This window comes from Paramormyrops kingsleyae, chromosome 7 (assembly GCF_048594095.1).
Source record: "Paramormyrops kingsleyae isolate MSU_618 chromosome 7, PKINGS_0.4, whole genome shotgun sequence".
In the NCBI taxonomy this organism is placed as follows: domain Eukaryota; kingdom Metazoa; phylum Chordata; class Actinopteri; order Osteoglossiformes; family Mormyridae; genus Paramormyrops; species Paramormyrops kingsleyae.
The window spans coordinates 33,307,245-33,325,258 of NC_132803.1; the positions used below are offsets into that span (position 1 = coordinate 33,307,245).

At 48.0% G+C, this 18,014-nt stretch overlaps 1 protein-coding gene across 2 annotated transcripts in view; it reads left to right on the plus strand.

Moving 5' to 3' along the window:
* slc12a2 (solute carrier family 12 member 2) overlaps positions 1-18,014 on the plus strand; it is a 46,796-nt gene that overhangs the window by 6,702 nt on the left and 22,080 nt on the right. For both annotated transcript variants that reach the window (XM_023845283.2, XM_023845284.2), the window contains exons 2-4: positions 12,470-12,589; positions 14,577-14,652; positions 15,077-15,172. In XM_023845283.2, coding sequence (XP_023701051.2) covers positions 12,470-12,589; positions 14,577-14,652; positions 15,077-15,172 — 292 coding nt within the window. The remainder of the gene's footprint in view (positions 1-12,469; positions 12,590-14,576; positions 14,653-15,076; positions 15,173-18,014) is intronic.

An 18,014-nucleotide genomic window follows, 5' to 3' on the forward strand; every position in this document is an offset into this window, starting at 1 on the left:
TTGGGTTCTATTTGAAATTGGGTGGGTATGCAGTGTTTTAAAGCTGGTCGCTATTATAGCAGTGGTAGCAGTCTTGAACTGGGAATAAACTGTATAGAAGTATCTGAGTGCTTTTTTTGGTGAGGTGGCGCGTTTTTGTGAATCCCGCTGTTCGTCTGTCTTTAGTGGGAAAGCACTGCGTTTGTCTGTGTGAAGCAGCTGAGTGGCTGGTCTGCTCTCTGCTCCACGTGGTACAATGTTTACATCCCTTCCCATCCCACTTCACCACTGCCTGCTTTGCGGAAGATCAGCATCAGACTGCCTTCACTCCTGCCAACACTCTCTCACTCTTCTCTCTCTGTTTCTCTCCCCCTTCTCTTCTTTGCACAAAAACCTAGGGGGTGTCAGGAAGTAGCGGAGGCCCCGGGCCTCCGATTGGACTGGCGACGTGGGGGAAGAGGAAGTAGTAGAAAGTCGCAGTTTGCTGTAGCGCAGTGCCGAGCGGGAGCACTGCGTCTGCAGTTGTACTTTCGTGACGTCGTCCTGTTTATGGTGGCTGAAGGCAGCAGGGCGACCTGTCTTACTGGCTGTCCTGCATGGACAGTTGAGGCAGGTGGAATTTCTCAAGCTGCAGTCACCTACCCCCTCCCCTCATAGCCCCCCCCCCCCCACAGTCATTATGGTCATGCAGTGAAAGCTGAATTTACTGTGTTCAACTTCTTTTTTTTTTTTTCCCTCCCTTGTACTGGCTTTGCATTCAAATTGTCTGTCATGAAGAGAATATGACGCGTGTGAGTATGTTTGTCTGGAATATAATTGAGATGTTACTGTGGTTACAGTTAGTGGTATGTGGAAATTCGCTGATATTTTGATGCCCTTGGTGTTTGAACACAATTTCTATAGAAAGGATTTGCTCAAGGTCAGCTTTGGATGCTATGGCAGTGTAACCAACTTCCTGTTGAAGGTGCAGCATCAGCCTGATCAGACTCGATCAAGCCAGATGAGAATGGGCCTCCTTTCCTATAACTGTTTCCCAGTGGTTATGTCTGGAGCAAGGCGAAGTGTGTAGTTCTGCCAGGTTAACAGGAATTTCTGAATCGCCTCCGTTGCAAACTGCACTTTGCTAGAATAATTGCTTCAGTCGACCTCCCCTATAAAGACATGGTTTCCAGGTGTTTGTCAAAGGCTGATTTGTGTGTTTTTTTTGTGTCTCGAGCCATCTCCTAGGAGCTCTTTCAGCCAATCACTGCTGCAGTCTCAGATACATTCTTTTTTTTCCCATCAATACCGATTTGGCACCTTACAAGAACATGCAGTATTTTATTTCCAAGTGTTCTAGAGCGGGGGAGAGGGTGGGGTTCGCCAAGTGATTTCCAGATTGTTTATAGCATTTTAAAGATGGGAAAAATATTCTACTTTAACCATACCTGAAACGGGTAGGTAAAATGTGGTTCACGAGCCGCAGGTGCTGTTATTTTGGGGGTCGTGGGTTGAACAGGGGTTCTACAGCAGTATTTACCAATCTGGTCCTCCAGAACCCACAGATGGTCCATGTTTTCGTTCCATTCTAGCTCCCTGCCAGAAAGTCCACAATTTTGTTGGGTGGGAGCAAAAATTTTGATTGTCTGGCAGGAAGTTGGAATGAACAAAAACGTGGACCGTCTGTGGGCCTCCAAGGACTTGGGGAAACGCTGTTCAAGAAATAGGTCGAACTTCAGGAGTGTGAGGACGCTCTGTGTTCTGTGCCTGAACACACCGTGTGCCGCTAGGTTGCGTGACGGATTGCATGACGTTGGATCACTGAAGGAGCTGAAGAGAAGTAAAAGCACATGAGGGGAGGGAGGGGTTGAGGTGCCGCTGCAGGAAACTCCACATCCAGTCACCGGTGTATGTCTGTGGGTTTTTTGGTGGTTTGTAAACATGTAGGTGAAGCAGGAGTTATGCCGGAGTATTTTGACATCTTGAACACATTGAAGTTCCTCGGGGTGGTTCTTGGTGTGATCTGGTGGTGACTGTTGTTAAATTAGATTCTGCCACGCAAACCCAAGACCTGGGTTCTCCCATGAGTGTTAAAGTGCCGTCGGTCTTTTGCGCAACATGCCTGTTGAGTTCCCTAGAGTCTCATTCATGATTCCCTTTGCATTGTTGCGCAAAAATCAATAGGTGAGAAAAGTGCCCTTGAATTACAACACATGCTGAAGTCTCTAAACGTAGCAGCACCCCTTCCCCTCCGCCACGTATGTCAGAATTGGTGTTGCTCAGCCAATGGTCGGTAATCCTGTCCCCCCCCCCCCCCGCTGTTACCAGTTATTCATTATTCTCATTAAAATTGGAGGAGGCTGACTGAGCAGAGATGCTGATGGAGATGGAAAGCCTCCACCTTCGTGAGGTCTGCTGTTTTTAGATTGTTTTAAATTACTGTTTTGATCACGCGGCATGGCGAATGGCGGCTTTGGCACCGGTGACAATGGGAGCCTTTGTCAAGGAGGTACGCCTTGGGGGGGGGGGGGGGTAGTTCAGGTCTCTCGAATGACCGTATCAGTGTAGGAAATTTTGTGGGTTGATGTTTTGATAAAGAGAAGCGTATTTTTGTTGGAACTCAATTTCGCTGGAACTTCTGTAAGACAATCTTTGAAAATAAACTGAGGGGGATGATACCCTAAGAGAGAGCATCCTTTTTTTTAATGTGTTTTTTCTAATGATGGTGTTTGAATAGTTTTCCATCCCTGGAGTGTGGCTAACAGTATTCTGGCTTTTAGTGTGACTTAAGATAACAACTGTCCCTGAGATTTGACTTTATGCAGAACATTTTTGGAAAGGTACTTCATGTACCTGAATCTAGGCACTTCCATGGTGACATGACAAATTTGATTGTCTACTGGCTGTTAGTCTGTCACTAGATTGTTCTCTGTGTTTAGGCTCTGGCCCTCAGGTCCCACCTGTAAATACAGACCATTCTATTTTTTGGTCTAGTCACGTGTTTCTGCAATGCGACCCCATCCTGTCTCGATTAGTTAGGGTTAGCCATTCAGGTTAAGTGCCTTGCTCAGAGCCCCAGTGGTGAAATGAAATCCCCGGCTCACCAGAGTGAACCGGCGACCTTCCAATCACAGGCATGGTGTCCTAACCCACTAGGCCACGCATCACCCCCAGGCATGTGATTTTGGGGCAATGGTTACATTCAGAAATGCTTTGTGTTGATTTTGTCACCCCCCCCCCCAACTCCCCCCCTCAGCAGTAGACTGGTAAACATGTTTTCCCCAACATCTCTTCTAGCCCGTGTTTTGAGTTCTGCCCACTTCTGCATTCTGCTCTGTGCTCAGTGACGTCCTACTCCCATGTGTGATGTTTTCCTGCTTTGCCTCGTGTGGGGCACCACAGCTGGCCTCCTGGGGGTGTTGTCTTTTAGGGTATTGGCCTTCAGTGTTTACTGGCTTTGAATTCCTTACCCCCCCCCCCCCCCCCCTCTTTTTCTCAAATTTTTTTTTTAATGGCAGCCCATGTTGTCTGTGCCTCCTTGAAATATTAAGTACAGAAACGAGTGTAAAATTCAGCACAGACAGTAAGCGTATTTTATCGTGGATTTTTGCTCTTTGTGACTGGAGGCAAATTGCATGTAGATTCCTGAAACTTGCCTCTCCCTTCTGGAAGACCAAGAATGGCTGAGCGTGCTTAGGGCGTAGTCTTGGAGTGAGACCCACCCCCTGCTCGTGGCTTGTTTTGAGTTTCGGGATTAGCATCACCCCGGGGGTTGCTGCGAATCACACATCTTCTGGTTCGTCTGACCTGAGAATCCTGATGCTCTCTTGGCTCTTCATTTGTCCCGCCTTGCTAGTCATCATGGAGCTTAATCAGTCTCATGAGCTGGTTGGATGTAAAATGGAACCACAAGCCTATAGGTAGGAGGCAGTTTCTGCGGCTCAGTCCATGTGCCATTTGATGTCCTTTTACATGGCGGTTGTACAGTTTGCTGCTTTTCTGCAAACAAAGGTGCCTTTATGATTGAGCAGCAGTTATAGTGTTTACTCCCTGTTCAAGGTGAAGTGTTCTGAAAAGGCCGCTTTGTCGAGGCTTGGGTCACGGCGCTCCAGACGTTATTGGGGAACAGAGTGGGTGAAATGTTTGTTTCCAGCGTGGCAGCGAGCGAGCGGATCTCCTGGGACTGGCCCATTATTGGGCGGGTCTGAAATGCAGCCTGGTACTGGACCAGGACCGAGGAGGTTTCAGACCTGGCAGGCAGGAGCTGAGCACTCTGACGCAGGCTGAAGTCCTGGAGGGGCTCTGCAGAACATCCTGCATTCCCATTACTGGGATCAATTGGAAAACTAAACATTCTTGTTAAATGTTAAGGCAGCTCTTGCCCTGTTAATTTGCCAAGTAACAAGCTACGCATGAGGCCCCTCTGAGTGTACAGGGAGCTTCTTCCAGTCTGTCGGCCTCGATCTTAATGCCCAGACAAATTTATTTTATTACCTAGTGTCTCATGCATGTTATTAAAAAAAATCAGATATAATCATTGTTGGTTTGAGGGTTTGTCTGGAGTGTAATCGGCTTGTTACCATAAAGAACGTCCGCTTAAATCTTAGGAAAGGAAGCTGATGCTGGGGATTTGTTTGAGGTTTTTGGAAAAACAAATGGTCATTATCCTTTTCTTTGTCCTTATTCTTTTGTGACATAGTTTTCATCCATGACCTGAAACTCCCCAGTCAGATTTATTTCTCCATTAGAAGGTGTGAGATGGGGAAAATAGCCCCGCGATCCCTGAAGCGTTTTGAAGATGCGGGATGGGTCCGCTTTGGCCTGTCCTTTCTTTTTCTTGTGGGTCCTGCTTTGCGGTGGAAGATGGTGCCTGCACTCAGGCACAGTGGGAGTTCAAGGTGAACCAAGGCACTTCCGTCACTCTGGTGACGTGCCAAGAGTCGGCAGATGGTCGTCGCTGCTTGTGCCGTAATGCCTGCGACCTTGGCTGTCAGTCTGCATCGTGACAGCGGTTTTGAAGGCGGCCTACCGGACCACAAACTGGCCTGTGAGTGACCGTGAAAGGGGGTCACCGTGGCGTCACTGAGCACGGCGGACGATGGCGTCTGCTCTTATCCTGCGGTCATACTGCTTACGTTGGCTGGTGGGATTCCCAATCTGGAAACATCTCCCATTTTAAACACCGTGTCTGGAATGTGGCCTGACGCATCCCAGAAGGATTTATCTGTACAATGGAGTGTGACAGCCGTCACTGTAGTGGTACCAGGAGGATTGAGTTTGTATTCACATGGAGGTAGTTCTGCCTTTTACTGGACAGAACCTTCTAGTAACTCTGCTACATGGGAGAATTATGTAAAACAATTAGTGTAGTCTATTTCCTTAAGTATTGTATATTGCTCCTTAAAACAAAAATATTTATAATGTATGTACATATTTATTTTAATCTTTCTTTTCTTGTTAGATTAGTGTTTCCCAACATGGTCCCTAGGCACCCAGATAGTCCACATTTTTGCTCCCCTCCAGATCCTTGCCAGACAGCCCACATTTTAGGGAGCTGTGGGGAAGCAAAAATGTGCACCGTCTTGGGGTCCCCAAGGACCGGTTTGGGGAACCCTGCTATAGACTAATCCTAATGTGCAACATTTCCTATTCTTACACTTGTCAGTCCCATAGTACTGTATACTCCAGTGGTTCTCATACTCATATATATGTAATTTCTTCTTTTATTGGTTCCAAAATGGAAACTTAAACCTAATTGGCAAATGGCTATAAAATTAGAAGCCTGCCGACCATTTAAATGTGTGCTTAACCAAAAAGACCCTCGTTTTAAGGTATTAGCTTTCAACAAAATAAAAAAATATCATGATTTGCAAAATTTATATTTCACTGTTTTAAAATGAAATGAACGAAGTACCAATGATTCCTCCCCCTTCCCCTCCGTCAGCTTCCTCATGAGACACCTCTAACCAAAAACCTAAAAACCTTATTTTTAATACACAATTAAAGTATATTAAGATATATGATGACACTTTATCATTTTCAAAAAATTTCAATATAGACTATTGCTCGGCCCTAGTTTCCACACAAATTGCGTCCCCCACCCCCCAATCCCCACTGAGCTCCCCCTGGTTCAGAACCACTGCCATATAGTAACTTCTGCATTCTTAAAACAGCACATGGGGACAAGTGACTGATATCACCTTGAGATGGGCACCGTTTTAGTTCCATATAAAATATTATGTGACACGTCAAGTTCTGTTCCCCCTGTCAGTCTCCAGGGTGCAGCATGTAGAATGTTCCAGAGCCAAGTGTCGGGATATGCATCAGTCCCTTTCATGCCCAGTGCCTCGGGGGGGGAGGGGTTGGTTGGGCGGGATCCAAGTGTTATCCAATAAAATCTCACATCGATGTTAAATCGCTTGTATTTCCTGGTAACCCCCTCTTGCTCCCAGGCTATGGAATGTTAACACACTCTCCCGTAAACTGTTGTCAGGCTCATCCTACCTCATGTGTTTGTGGTCAGTTCCCTGTTTGGTAGGGAAATGGCGGGAGACCAGCGTTCGGGCCCGCAGGTCTCCCCGAAAGCCAGTGTCATGCTGGACTCCTGGCAAGTGTTGTGGTGATTCTGCGGTCTCTGCACCAACAGAGGGAGTCTCTACTCCTTCCTTATAGTAGTAAAGGTGCCTGGGTCCCGGGGATCTGCCGGGAGGTGCAGAGTGGTTTGGAGTGATATGGACGGGGTGGCGTCAGTTCTCCAGGGTTAGGTGTAGTTAATTCTTTTTTTTTTTTTTTTGATGGTTTCAGCCGGTGATGGACGAATAGCGGGTTTCGCAGCAGCCACAGGCAGCGTATCGGCTCTCCGCTTTCAGGCAGCTGGCAGATGGTGCGTCACCATAGTCAGAGACTGCTGGTGGCTCCGAGACCTAAACCCGCAGAACAAAGTCATGCATCATGCACATCGTCACTCGTGGTATCTGCCGCCTCGCCGGCGAGTCGAGCGTGTCTGTCTGTCTGCTCGCGTTTTGACAGGTCTGCTGTTAAGTGTATTGTTGGCACCTGCCCTGAGGAGGTGGGACCCTTTCATGAACCCTGATTGGCCATTACACACATCTGTCTGGCTCAGGTGGCTCTCTGTCAGATCTACCTAGCTGCCTTTGGAAAAGGTTGGTCGTTAACTAGCAAAGCAGTAAACCTGATTGGGTAAACAAACCAGTCTAACAAGCCTTCGTCTGTCTCTGGCAGATGTTGCATTTTGTGCACACTTGACTGGGATGGCTGCGTTTGTGGAGGCTTTGTAATAAATTACATTTATTTTCCAAGTATAGATCCCAGTCTCACTACTCTGGAAAAGTAAAATACTCTTCCAGTATTTTTTTTTTCTTGTGTGTGTAAAAGCTATTTTTGAGAATACAGACATGCACTGCATACAGATTTACGAAAAGTGGTGCTTTTCTTGTAGGGCTTTTATTAGTCACAGAAGATATCTGGGGCTATCTGACCACTGTCTGTTTAGAGAGTAGATATGTCTTAAAGGAATGATTAAGGAATGTCAGTCTTCTGAGCAGAGTGTGTGAGTGTGTGCTCACACAAAGCCAGGGGTCTCCAACTCCGGTCCTGGAGAGATACTACCCAGTAGGTTTTCTGTCCCACTTGACTTCTGATGAGCCACACCTGCTCCTAGTATTTACCTGAGAACAGGTGTGGCTCATCAGAAGCCGGGTAGGATAGAAAACCTACTGGACAGTAGCTCTCCAGGACCGGAGTTGGAGACCCCTACACTAAGCTATCTGTATCGTGCCTCAGGATGTTTGGCCCTCAAAGTCCAGTTTGTTTTAATTTGAGCTGGTGAGAGTAACCAGGAACAACTGGATGCCACAAATAAAACCTGAGATATTTGGAAAATAAATACAGGACCCATTGTCAGTGCAAACCAAGTGTGAGTACTATTTTGTTGTGCTTGCAGCATGGTTGAATGAAAATCAGTGCGTTTCATTCTTTTTAAATTTTCAAGATGGCCCTGTCATCACACTGAAGACATCTCCAAATAAGCCAGAAATCGAAGGACATTAATCATAGACACCATTGTGCTGTGTAGTAGTGCTTTCTTTCTATTTGTTTATTTATTTATTTATTTTTAACCCAAAAACTTGTGTGGTGATGACAAACGCGTGCTCAGACCCAGAATGTTAAGTGTGATGTGAGCACGGACCAGCGGGGGAGTGGGGAGAGGGGTCAGTCATGGTACAAGGTGACCGAGCCAAGTGTGTGTATGCCTTGACTCACTCTGGATAGGACGGGTGACATGGGGATGGGATGATGGGAAGGGAGTTAAGAGAGCGGGGCGGTGGTGCAACGACGGCAGGTGGCTCTCTAGGCATCGGTGTGGAGAAAATGTACAAGACAACAGACCAGGAAAACGGGTGTTGTATTCTGGAAGGGATAGCACAGTGTGTGAGGTCACATGTTTAGGTTCTGGGTGTGTTTATGAAAAACTGTCCCTTTATGAGGTCACTTCCTGTCCTTTAACTGAGCATTCCGGCAGCAGATTCCTGAAATGTTTGTTTTTTGTTGAGTAATGTCTGCTAATTATGAGGAAGGTCAGTAATTCAGGTGGGTCCCGTTGTTCTGGAATCTGCCCAGCTTCACTTCGTTCGACTCGATTGCCTACTTTTCAGCCTGTTAATTGTGGTAAATCATCACTGTATAATGTTACAGGCAGGGAGGGGTAGGCGGCTGGCGCCCATACAGGGGTGCGGATTCCCGGTGCCGGCTCTCCGTGCGGAATCACCAGCCCTTAGGTGGTGAAAGCATGGTTACTTTTAAACTGACACCCCCCTGGGTGTGTCTCTTTAAAATTCCAGGGAAGGATTTTTGGGCTCTGATAAGTATTTTATAGCATCCAGATACGGGCAGAAGCTGCAGACAGTCTTAAAAATGTAACCAGAGTGACCTTGTAGCCAGCACTCACAAATAACCCTGATGGCTAATCCAGTGCCCAAAAATGGAGATTATAGTAAGATGGGGCCATGCCATTCACCTCTGACCTTCTCTTCATAATAATCACAGATTCTTGGCTTTCAGTTGGTTAATATGCAGGTTGGGTGGGCGATACACGTCATTGAACTCTTCTGTGGCCAATGAGACCCAGAAACATGCCAGTTTGGCGATATATGCTTAATATTCAACTAATGAGAGGAACATCTGAGGGGGCGACTGTTTAAAATGAGATTAGGACACTTTCTCAGCCATTCAGGAGTGATTTCTGAGGACTAAAAAGAATGACAGTTTTCAGGATTTGGGAAAACCAAATGATTTTCTGTCAGGGTTTTATAAATGCTTTTAAAAAAAGTCCTGCACCCATTTTAACAGATGTAATGCATGGTAAGCCCCCACTGCACCTCCCTGGTAGCACAACCTCTGCCAGGCGGAAATGGCTAACATACAGTGCCACCCATTCCTCGGTGAGCCCATTGCATAGGAAACCTGTCTCTTGAGGTTGACGTGTCTATGCTTGGCCTGGCGGTCCATTTGGCATGAAATCCATTTACATAAGGGAGCAGGGGGCCCTGTAATGGCAGAGACCCTCAGCATGGGCAGGGGGGCAAAGCGGGGAAGGATCTCCTCTTTTGAGGCGGATGGCTGGGGGCCACACTACGAGGAACCGGAGTGTTACTGGTCCTGGCCTGGAGCTGCTCGGGGGGGGGGTCAGGCCAGGCCTGGAGCTGCTCGCAGAACTGCACGTTTGGCAGAGTGACTGCACAGGAGCAAAGGCTGAGTAGCTGTCGCCTGCACTGAAAGTGCTTGCTGGGGCTAAAAATAGGGCAGCATTTGTCTAGTGGGCTTTCATACCATCCAAAATAAGTGTACAATGGCAATAAAGAACCTTCCCCTTGGACGCGACATGCAACAGCAGTGTTGGGGGAAAGGTTTTAATAGTGCTTAAAGTGCAAAACATCAGTCATTGTGAATTGGGGGCTGCACAAAAGGGTTTATATGCATTTTGAAGTTTGCTGCTTGGACTTGCGGAGGTTGGTCACCATATTTGTGCACTGTTTATACTGTTATTGTACCGGTCGTGCTTCTCACAGCCATTCGGATGTCTGTGTCGGATTTCATCACCATGTCTGTAGGTGTATCAGGAGGCCAAGCCCCCCTCCCCAGGTCTTTGGCCACAATAGGAAGCTGTCTTGTAATCGCCCTCTGGCTGGGGAGCGTCGTCTCCTTACGTTGCGTGGACGGCCCAATTTCTGCAGGAAGTGTCCCCCGCTCTCGTGTGTGTGTGTGTGTGTGTGTGTGTGTGTGTGTGTGTGTGTGTGCGCGCGTGTGCGTGTGCGCGCGCGCGTGTTTTTCACACGCCTGCTTCTACCCACAGCAGAGGCAGCTGCTGCCTCTAATTAGCGAGGCCTCCCCCCAAACAGGCGAGGCATTCAGCGGGGGCCCCTGCTACGGCATAACGGAATTAAAAATGAAGAGCGGCTGATCCCCAGAGGACGCAGACCCAGTATGTGGATTCTGCAGGGCTTCATGGGTCAGGAAGCCGATAACCAAGAGCAAACTACGCCCCCTAGTGTGCTTGCCTCTTTGTGTGTGTCCATCTGCTAATTTTGTAATCCTTTTTAAAATTGAAGGTAGTCTCCAGCAGCACCCAGTGGGCACAAACAGCCCGCGTTGGAGAGACGCCTATTGGGTTCTGCCTTCTTGTTCTGACTTCTCATTGGTTAACTCTAATTGGCTTGTTTATGACCTCACTATAAAAAGTGATTTGTTATTCCAAACATAATTCTGAAAAGTTTTTGTGCTGCTTGGCCACTTGTTCTGTAACCCATCCATCCATTTGCCATCATTTTGCTTGTCCTAGTGAGGACTGTGGTTTGTCCTCTAAAGCGCTGCATGCATGCGCATACCCTGATGGGAGGGGTCCAGGGTGTGAGGCTGCCTTCTGTCATCCCCAGAGCCTTGAAGTGAGGGGGTGGAGCAGGCAGGCGTGAGGGCTGCACATGTTTGTGTTTTCAAACTGCCTTTACGGTTTGTGCACAGTAATATTACTGCTTAATAAAAACATTACGGCTCTCAGTTAGATACCCGCTGTTTTATTTCGCCTGACGGCAGTTTTCTCTGCTGGGCTTGGGTGTAAATGGGCGCCACTCAGCATCCTCCCAAACTTTGGGTGGTGTGTGCGACTCGAGGCCGCGTGGTGCCAGGACGGTGGTCAGCGGGTGCCGGGGCGATGCCGTCGCTGGGGGCGGAGCCTGTTGCCATGCTGGCGGCCATCCCAGAGGACCACGTTGCTCTATAATTCACTAGCTCATTGTGCTCGTCCCAAGCGTCTGTAATAAAATACCTTTATAAAATATCCCTCCACATACACACAAACATTCTCTACTCTGCCCCATTCTTCAGATTTGCCATAGTAACATCTCATAGATCGTTTTATCTGTTTTAATCACACTCTTTGAGCCCAGTTTGCCTCCTGAGACGGGCTTTAGTTAGAGTTTATATTTTGAGTGTCTCCACGGCGCACGTCTGCTTGGGAACAAACAGGCCGGCCTTCCCGTTTATCAGACGTGGGCCGTGCTCACGGCGAGGGCTGGGATCGGGTTTCCCGTGAGGCGGTGCCCTCAGCGGCCGTGTGTGTCTGTGTGTCTGTTTCTCTTCGGGGGAGGGGGAGTACGGCTGGCAGTAACCCTGGAGATCAGAAATGCGCACATCTTATATTCACATAAAAGCAGGCTCCCTGATCCTGATGCATCACAGCAAGAACTGCAGCTAATTCTGCAGCTAATGCCAGTTACTACAAAGAACACGGTTGTGCTGTTGGACTGTGGTGTGTAATTCTGGCTGGAAACAGCAAGCGCCTTCCTGTTTAAAGGTGGCATTGGGATGGCATATGTCAGTGTTTGTTTGAGGAGGGGAGCAATTGTAGCAGCTCTCACTCCCCCCCCCCCCCCCCCCCCCCCCTTCCCTTTTGAGATTCCCATCAGCCCCTGGGAGCACCTGCCCCGCCACCTGTGGATAGAGATCTGCACCCTCCCTGGTCTTAAAAGCCTGACAGGACTTCAGTAGATGTCTCTTAGCTTTTTGTTCTTTTTATAACATAACAGCCGCCTGCCACATCCCCCCCCCCCCCCCCCCCCACCACCACCACTGCGACCCTGATGCCGGGCAGGATGTTGTAAACATCTCCAATGTATGAAAGCGTTTCCTCTCCACACCCCCCCGTGCCCATGACCTGGGGGAGGGGGGGGGGGGGGGGGTCACGTTGCCCCATGTGCCTGCAGACCATTGTCTTGTCGTAAAATGAGGCTTCCTACCTTTACTGCCCCCACCCCCTCCCCCCCCCCCCGGTCAGATCTATGGGTGGATAATAATGTGGGTGTTCTCAGTCTCTCTCAATGCACACTGAAGATCTCCCTCAACGACCCGCGGCCTGACCTTCCACGAGTGTTATGTCACCGTTGTCATGGCGACGTGGCCCTCACATTCTGACGGGGCCCTCACCTTTCGCCCACAGGAGCCTTTCGAGGATGGCTTCGCCAACGGAGACGAACTCACGCCCGCTGAGGAGGCTGCTGCCAAGGAGGCCGTGGATCCCAAGGGCGCCGTCAAGTTCGGCTGGATCAAAGGCGTCCTGGTGAGTCTCGCTGAAATCAGCCCTCCACACCCTACACCTGTCAGCCGACATTTACAAGAATAATAATTAAGTGCAAGTTTATCCTGTAAGAACCTGGAAAAATAAAACTAGCTGGGAGGCGGGTTTGAATTTTTCGACGTCTTCATCGCTTAAAGCAGTGTTTCCCAATCTGGTTCTCGGGGACCCGCAGACTGTCCAGCTGGGAGGGAGCAAAAACGTGGACCGGCTGTGGGCCCCTGAGGACCAGATGGGGAAACGCTGCTTTGAGGCAGTATGGGATTTTTAATTTATTTTTTCCCCCTGTTTATAACCAACGTGAAAGACACAGTACCATCTTCTAATAGGAGCTTCCAGATTCAGCTTTTTTGTTTTTTTGCTAGGGCTCAGAGCTGGGCCAGCCAGTATCTGCCGCTCCTGGAGCTTTTCAGGTTAAGGGTTTTGCTCAAGGGCCCAGCAGTGATCATGATTACTCAGCCAGGAAGATTGAAGCCCACAACCTTATGGAAACAGCCAGAGGTCCTGATCTCGCTGAGCTACGTTTCACCCTGGGGTGTCTTTGGCCAGGGACATCAACAATTTTCTTCATAAAGTGTCTCATCTGCCCTTTTTTAGGTGTTTTTTTAATTGATGCATTTTTCAGTTTCTTTTGAGAGATATCGATTCCTTTCAGCTAATCTGGCAGTCACCATAATGATAAATGTTGAACTGACTTGTGCCAAAGTAGGTAGAGGTTTTTTTTTCATTCTTTTCTTGGCAGGCTGTTGATATCCAAAGACCTTGTCAGAGTCAAGGTTAAATTGAGAACAGTACAGTGTGGCCATATCACCGGTGTTCTGGCTGGCAGCCCTGACCCCTTAGTTTTCATCGCCTTCCCCTCAGACTAAATAAACGGAACCTCTTGCCCGGCCTCTGTGGCCGAGTTTGAAAGGCACCCGCCTTCACGTCACGACGACGATGAAGCGCCGCCTTAAACCCGTCTGCTGAGAAGCACCAATGGGAGGCCATGGTCTAAGATCCTCCGCCAAGTCTGATTGGTGCGCCTCAGAGTTCCATCACGCCCACTGCCTGCCCCGAGGGTCGTTCGTGCCGTGGCAGAATACTGTGACACTACTGCCACATGACTCTGAAGTGATAATCACATTGTAACCCGATTCCCTCCCCAACAATTATGCACACATGCCACACAGGTGTTCCCTCAGTGAATTTGTGATTTTAGTCCTGAATGGGCTTTTTAAGAAGCTGAATGCCATTTGTTCTCTGGGGTTTGGTAACAGTGCACCATGGCAATCTGTATTGGCTCCTGAATGGTCCATTGTCCCTGGTCCCGGTGCCATTCTGTTCCTTTGTCTGCCATCCTATGGCCCTTTCTTCTTGTGTATATTTCAACCTTATTTGTGTAATTTCTAATACTTTTTTTTGGCACTGGGTGTGTAAGCTGATGTTACAGAGTAGTTTCCTGAGGGACATTCTTGGCTTGTTTTCTTCAAGTTGCCGAAGCTGTCAGCTACCCTGACATAGCGATCAGAGGTCATGGCTGGCCGTGGCGAAGTCTCCATTATTTTTATTAATCGATGACTTTATTAATAATGAGCTGCACTTGGTGACATGAAGAATCCAGACTGAACCTATTTCAGCTCACTCTGCATCTATGAGTTTCTGGGTTATCGGTTGTAGAACTAGCAAAGAGATGCCATTGAGCTTATGGTATGGCAGAGTAATAAAAGCAGGGGGGGGAGGCATAAGTGGTGGGGTGGGGGACTCCAGGGACCAATCAGCTTTCAGCCAGTGCCCCAGCCTTGTATATACTCCTGACAAGTTATTTTTTATTTTTTTAAAACAGCTTGCTTGTGCTGGATCGCATAGATCCATTCTCTCTAATCCTGACCATACCATTAACATCTAGGATTGGTGTGTTTTTGAGAAGCTGTCTGCCTATTGGCCAATCAGACACATACACCCCTCCCCCCATCCCCCCTCTCCTGTGCAGGTACGCTGCATGTTGAACATCTGGGGGGTGATGCTCTTCATCCGCATGCCGTGGATCGTGGGCCAGGCAGGCATTGGTAGGTGACTCTTCCGCCATCTTTGGTCATCAGCCCCCGCCCCACTGTGTGCATCTGCATTTCAGCCCAAACCACCACCCCCCCACCCCCCGCCCCGCATCCTGTCTCTCACCCCCATCTGAAATGCTGCCTGTGGTCAGTCACCTGCCACTAAACTCATTCTGTGGCTGGCATGCTAGTATTCACACAGTCCCTGCAAATATGGCATTTTAAAGCTAAGGTGGAGGGGGGCGGGATCCTCTGTTATCCCGGCCTATCAGGACGCATAGAATGTACGTCTTCATAGGAACATTCTTGTGAAAGTAACGGTTTCCTTTTATAAACTAAGGGTCCATTTCTGCATGAACCGTGACCCAGCGCACCCCTCCATCCCGGTGATTGGCTTCCCATGATCCTCTCTTAATCGTGTATTTGTCTCTTCCAGCTCTGTCCTGTGTGATCGTGCTCATGTCGATGGTCGTGACCACCATCACCGGCCTGTCGACGTCAGCCATAGCGACCAACGGCTTCGTACGGGGAGGTGTGTACTGCCCGTCCTCCTGGATGCTTGTGTGTGTTTGTGCTGCAGCGTCATTTTAAGTAAACATTAAACACTGTGACTCTGCTGCTGTTCTCAACAAGGGAGTTATTGGCACTCATTGCTCAAGGTTGCTCAAATATGATTTATATTGCCCTAGAAAATGCTATTTACTTGCACACTTTTTATTAATTAGACTGGTTCCCGAGGTCTTTACCTTCCAGATTGCCAGGCTCTGTTCAAGCTGTGTACAAGTTGTCTGATCCTTTCTGCATTCACTGCTGTGATGTGGAAGATGGACAACTATCAGTGTCACTCTCTTCTTGAGGCAAAACACATGAGCGTAAGCATAAGATCCTATGGCAGCCACTGATTAAATTAGTGGGCTGATTCTGTCGTATCTTTCTGGGAAATGGTTTATAACAACCGTGGGAATTTTGGAATTAATAGGCAGATGTGAGGATTGGTCATCTTGAAAGCTCTTCCTGGTTTAAGGCACAGTGATTGAAAATCTCAAAGTCCGATTACCAGTTTGCTGTGCGCCCCCTAATCCCCTTATTTAATTTTGTTTGGCCAGCTATGAGGCTAAGTACTCCGGTACGTTCTGTTTGACCTCTAAAATGGAAAGTTTAATTAACTTTCTCTGTCATCGCCCCTGTGCTTTAATCTCTCGACCTTGAGGAAGATCAAGATATTATATACCGGGCTGAACCTTACAGAGGTAACTTGTCGTCTTGGATGATGAAGGACACTTAGTCATCAGCTGACCTGTGAGAGTGTGTCTGCGCGTTTTTAAAGGCCAGCTTGAGCTTTTGGCTTCTCATGTTAAAATTCCGCCAAAGCCCTCACCGGCAACTGGCGAACGGGTCGTTCTGCTGTAACCGAGCCACATCCGCTCGGGGTCAGCTCATCCGTTTGATGGGAAACGGTGAAAGATGTAGGCACATGGGACGGCCCCCATCCAGAGAATCCGCCGAAGCGTTCCCGCTGTAATCTGAGAGCTGGTCCACACTGAGGTCAGCAGAAGGGCACGTGTAACCACAGCTTACAAAGTTTTAGGCTTTCACTTTTTTGGGGGGAACTTTTGCCATGTAAATCCCAGATGTTATTTGCCCATGCGTCTGCCGCTGCCCCCCTGCTGGCCGACCTTGAAACGTCCCGCCGCAAAGGGCTGCCCGAACCCCCGTGTCTCATTCCCATCATTCCCCTCGTCTTCTGGGCCCCACAGTAGATAGCTTTTTTTTATTTGTGTGCCCTTGCCCATGTATGCAGATACTTAAAAAATATTTTGAATAAGGTTAGGTAATATTTTCCTCTCCCCGGAGTTATAACCAGTTGCTGGGAAAATACAATTTTTTGGGGGGGGGGGGGTTAAAGGGGAAGTTCGCAGCGTGTTGCTTGTGGAGATGTCACAGTATTGTGAATAATTTGAGAAGGTGGTCCTGTATCCCGTTAGGTCTGTCATTGACACACGGCGTCCCCTTGGAAATGGGCGAGGTCACAAAAAAATTAAACAAACCGTTGAAATTTGCGTTGTTTTCAGTGCCATCGAGAGGAGCGTGAGGTCATGTTGGAGTGTATCTTCAGTGTCATGTATAATTTAATATAGAACTATTACCATTCGCTCGCTTTGAAGGCAGAAATTATCAGTGAGCAGATCATCAGTCTTCGACGAGATGTTTCACAGCCGCTCTATCTTCCATCCTCAGTCGGTGTGACCGGGGCGCGAGTGACGGACGCTCATCTATAATTAGATGTGACTAAAATGACACACATAACGCTGCCTGTGGTTCTCCTGGTCCATTGGTCAGCGGGGATTTAAATCCCCATAGAAACTAATCTTTTCAGATATTCCAGTTATTCTGTAATCCTATGAAAATGCCGTATTTAATTGTAGACTTGCAAGCACAGAGCTTTACCCTTATTTTGTTTGTAACTCTTGCGGCGTAGTTGTTGTAGTAGTAGTAGTTGTAGTTATTTATTATTAATATTATTGCATAATCATATTAACACTAATAATGACTATTTTACTTGTTTGGTTTCATTTATATTCCTTTTCGTTTTAGCATTGTTAGAACCTCAGCTGACTTGCCTCATTTGCAGAAGCCCTTTATTACCTATACTAGTGGCCAGAATTGTGGAAACATTTCGTTTCCACAATTGCGAGATGGCTGTTTCAGCACGAGCTCAGCCATCTCGCATTTCACCAAGTGCAAACACAGGAACTTGTCTTTGTTTACAAGTGTCGTCGCCGGGAGTGCAGCCACTGTCACTCATCGATGTTTGTGTCACTGGCTCGGGAGTTTTGACATCTGAAACGGCCTGGAAGCAGCCCATGTTCGGGGGAAGTTCAGGCTTCCTGGGAACCTCAGTTACTGCGAATTGCACGGCTTGTTCAAACACGCGCGTCCCTTAAGCTTGGACTCGTCTGGATATTTAATATGGGTAGGGGAACCGAGGAGAACAGCAGACATTAAAAATTGACGGTTAGCTTTGAATAGCTCCCTCTTGGTTAGTGCTTAGGTCTGTACCGGTGCAAGCTTTCCTAATTTTGAGCAGAAATTTGAGAAGGGCCAGTTGCCAGAACAAACTCAACATTTCAGTTAGCGGCAACCATACGAATCACCGGATGTGTTTACAGTTTATGGTATTGATTTACTATTTAGTTTATTTTTAATTTAATGTTATTATGCCTTTGCTCTGCAATGGACTGGAGTCCTAGACTGTCTGTCCCCTGCCTCTTGCCCTGTGCTTCCTGGGATTGACTCCAGACTCATCATGACCCTCTATGTATAATCATGGTCAACCAATAATCAAGCAGGCAGCCACCTCTGCTACGTACTGT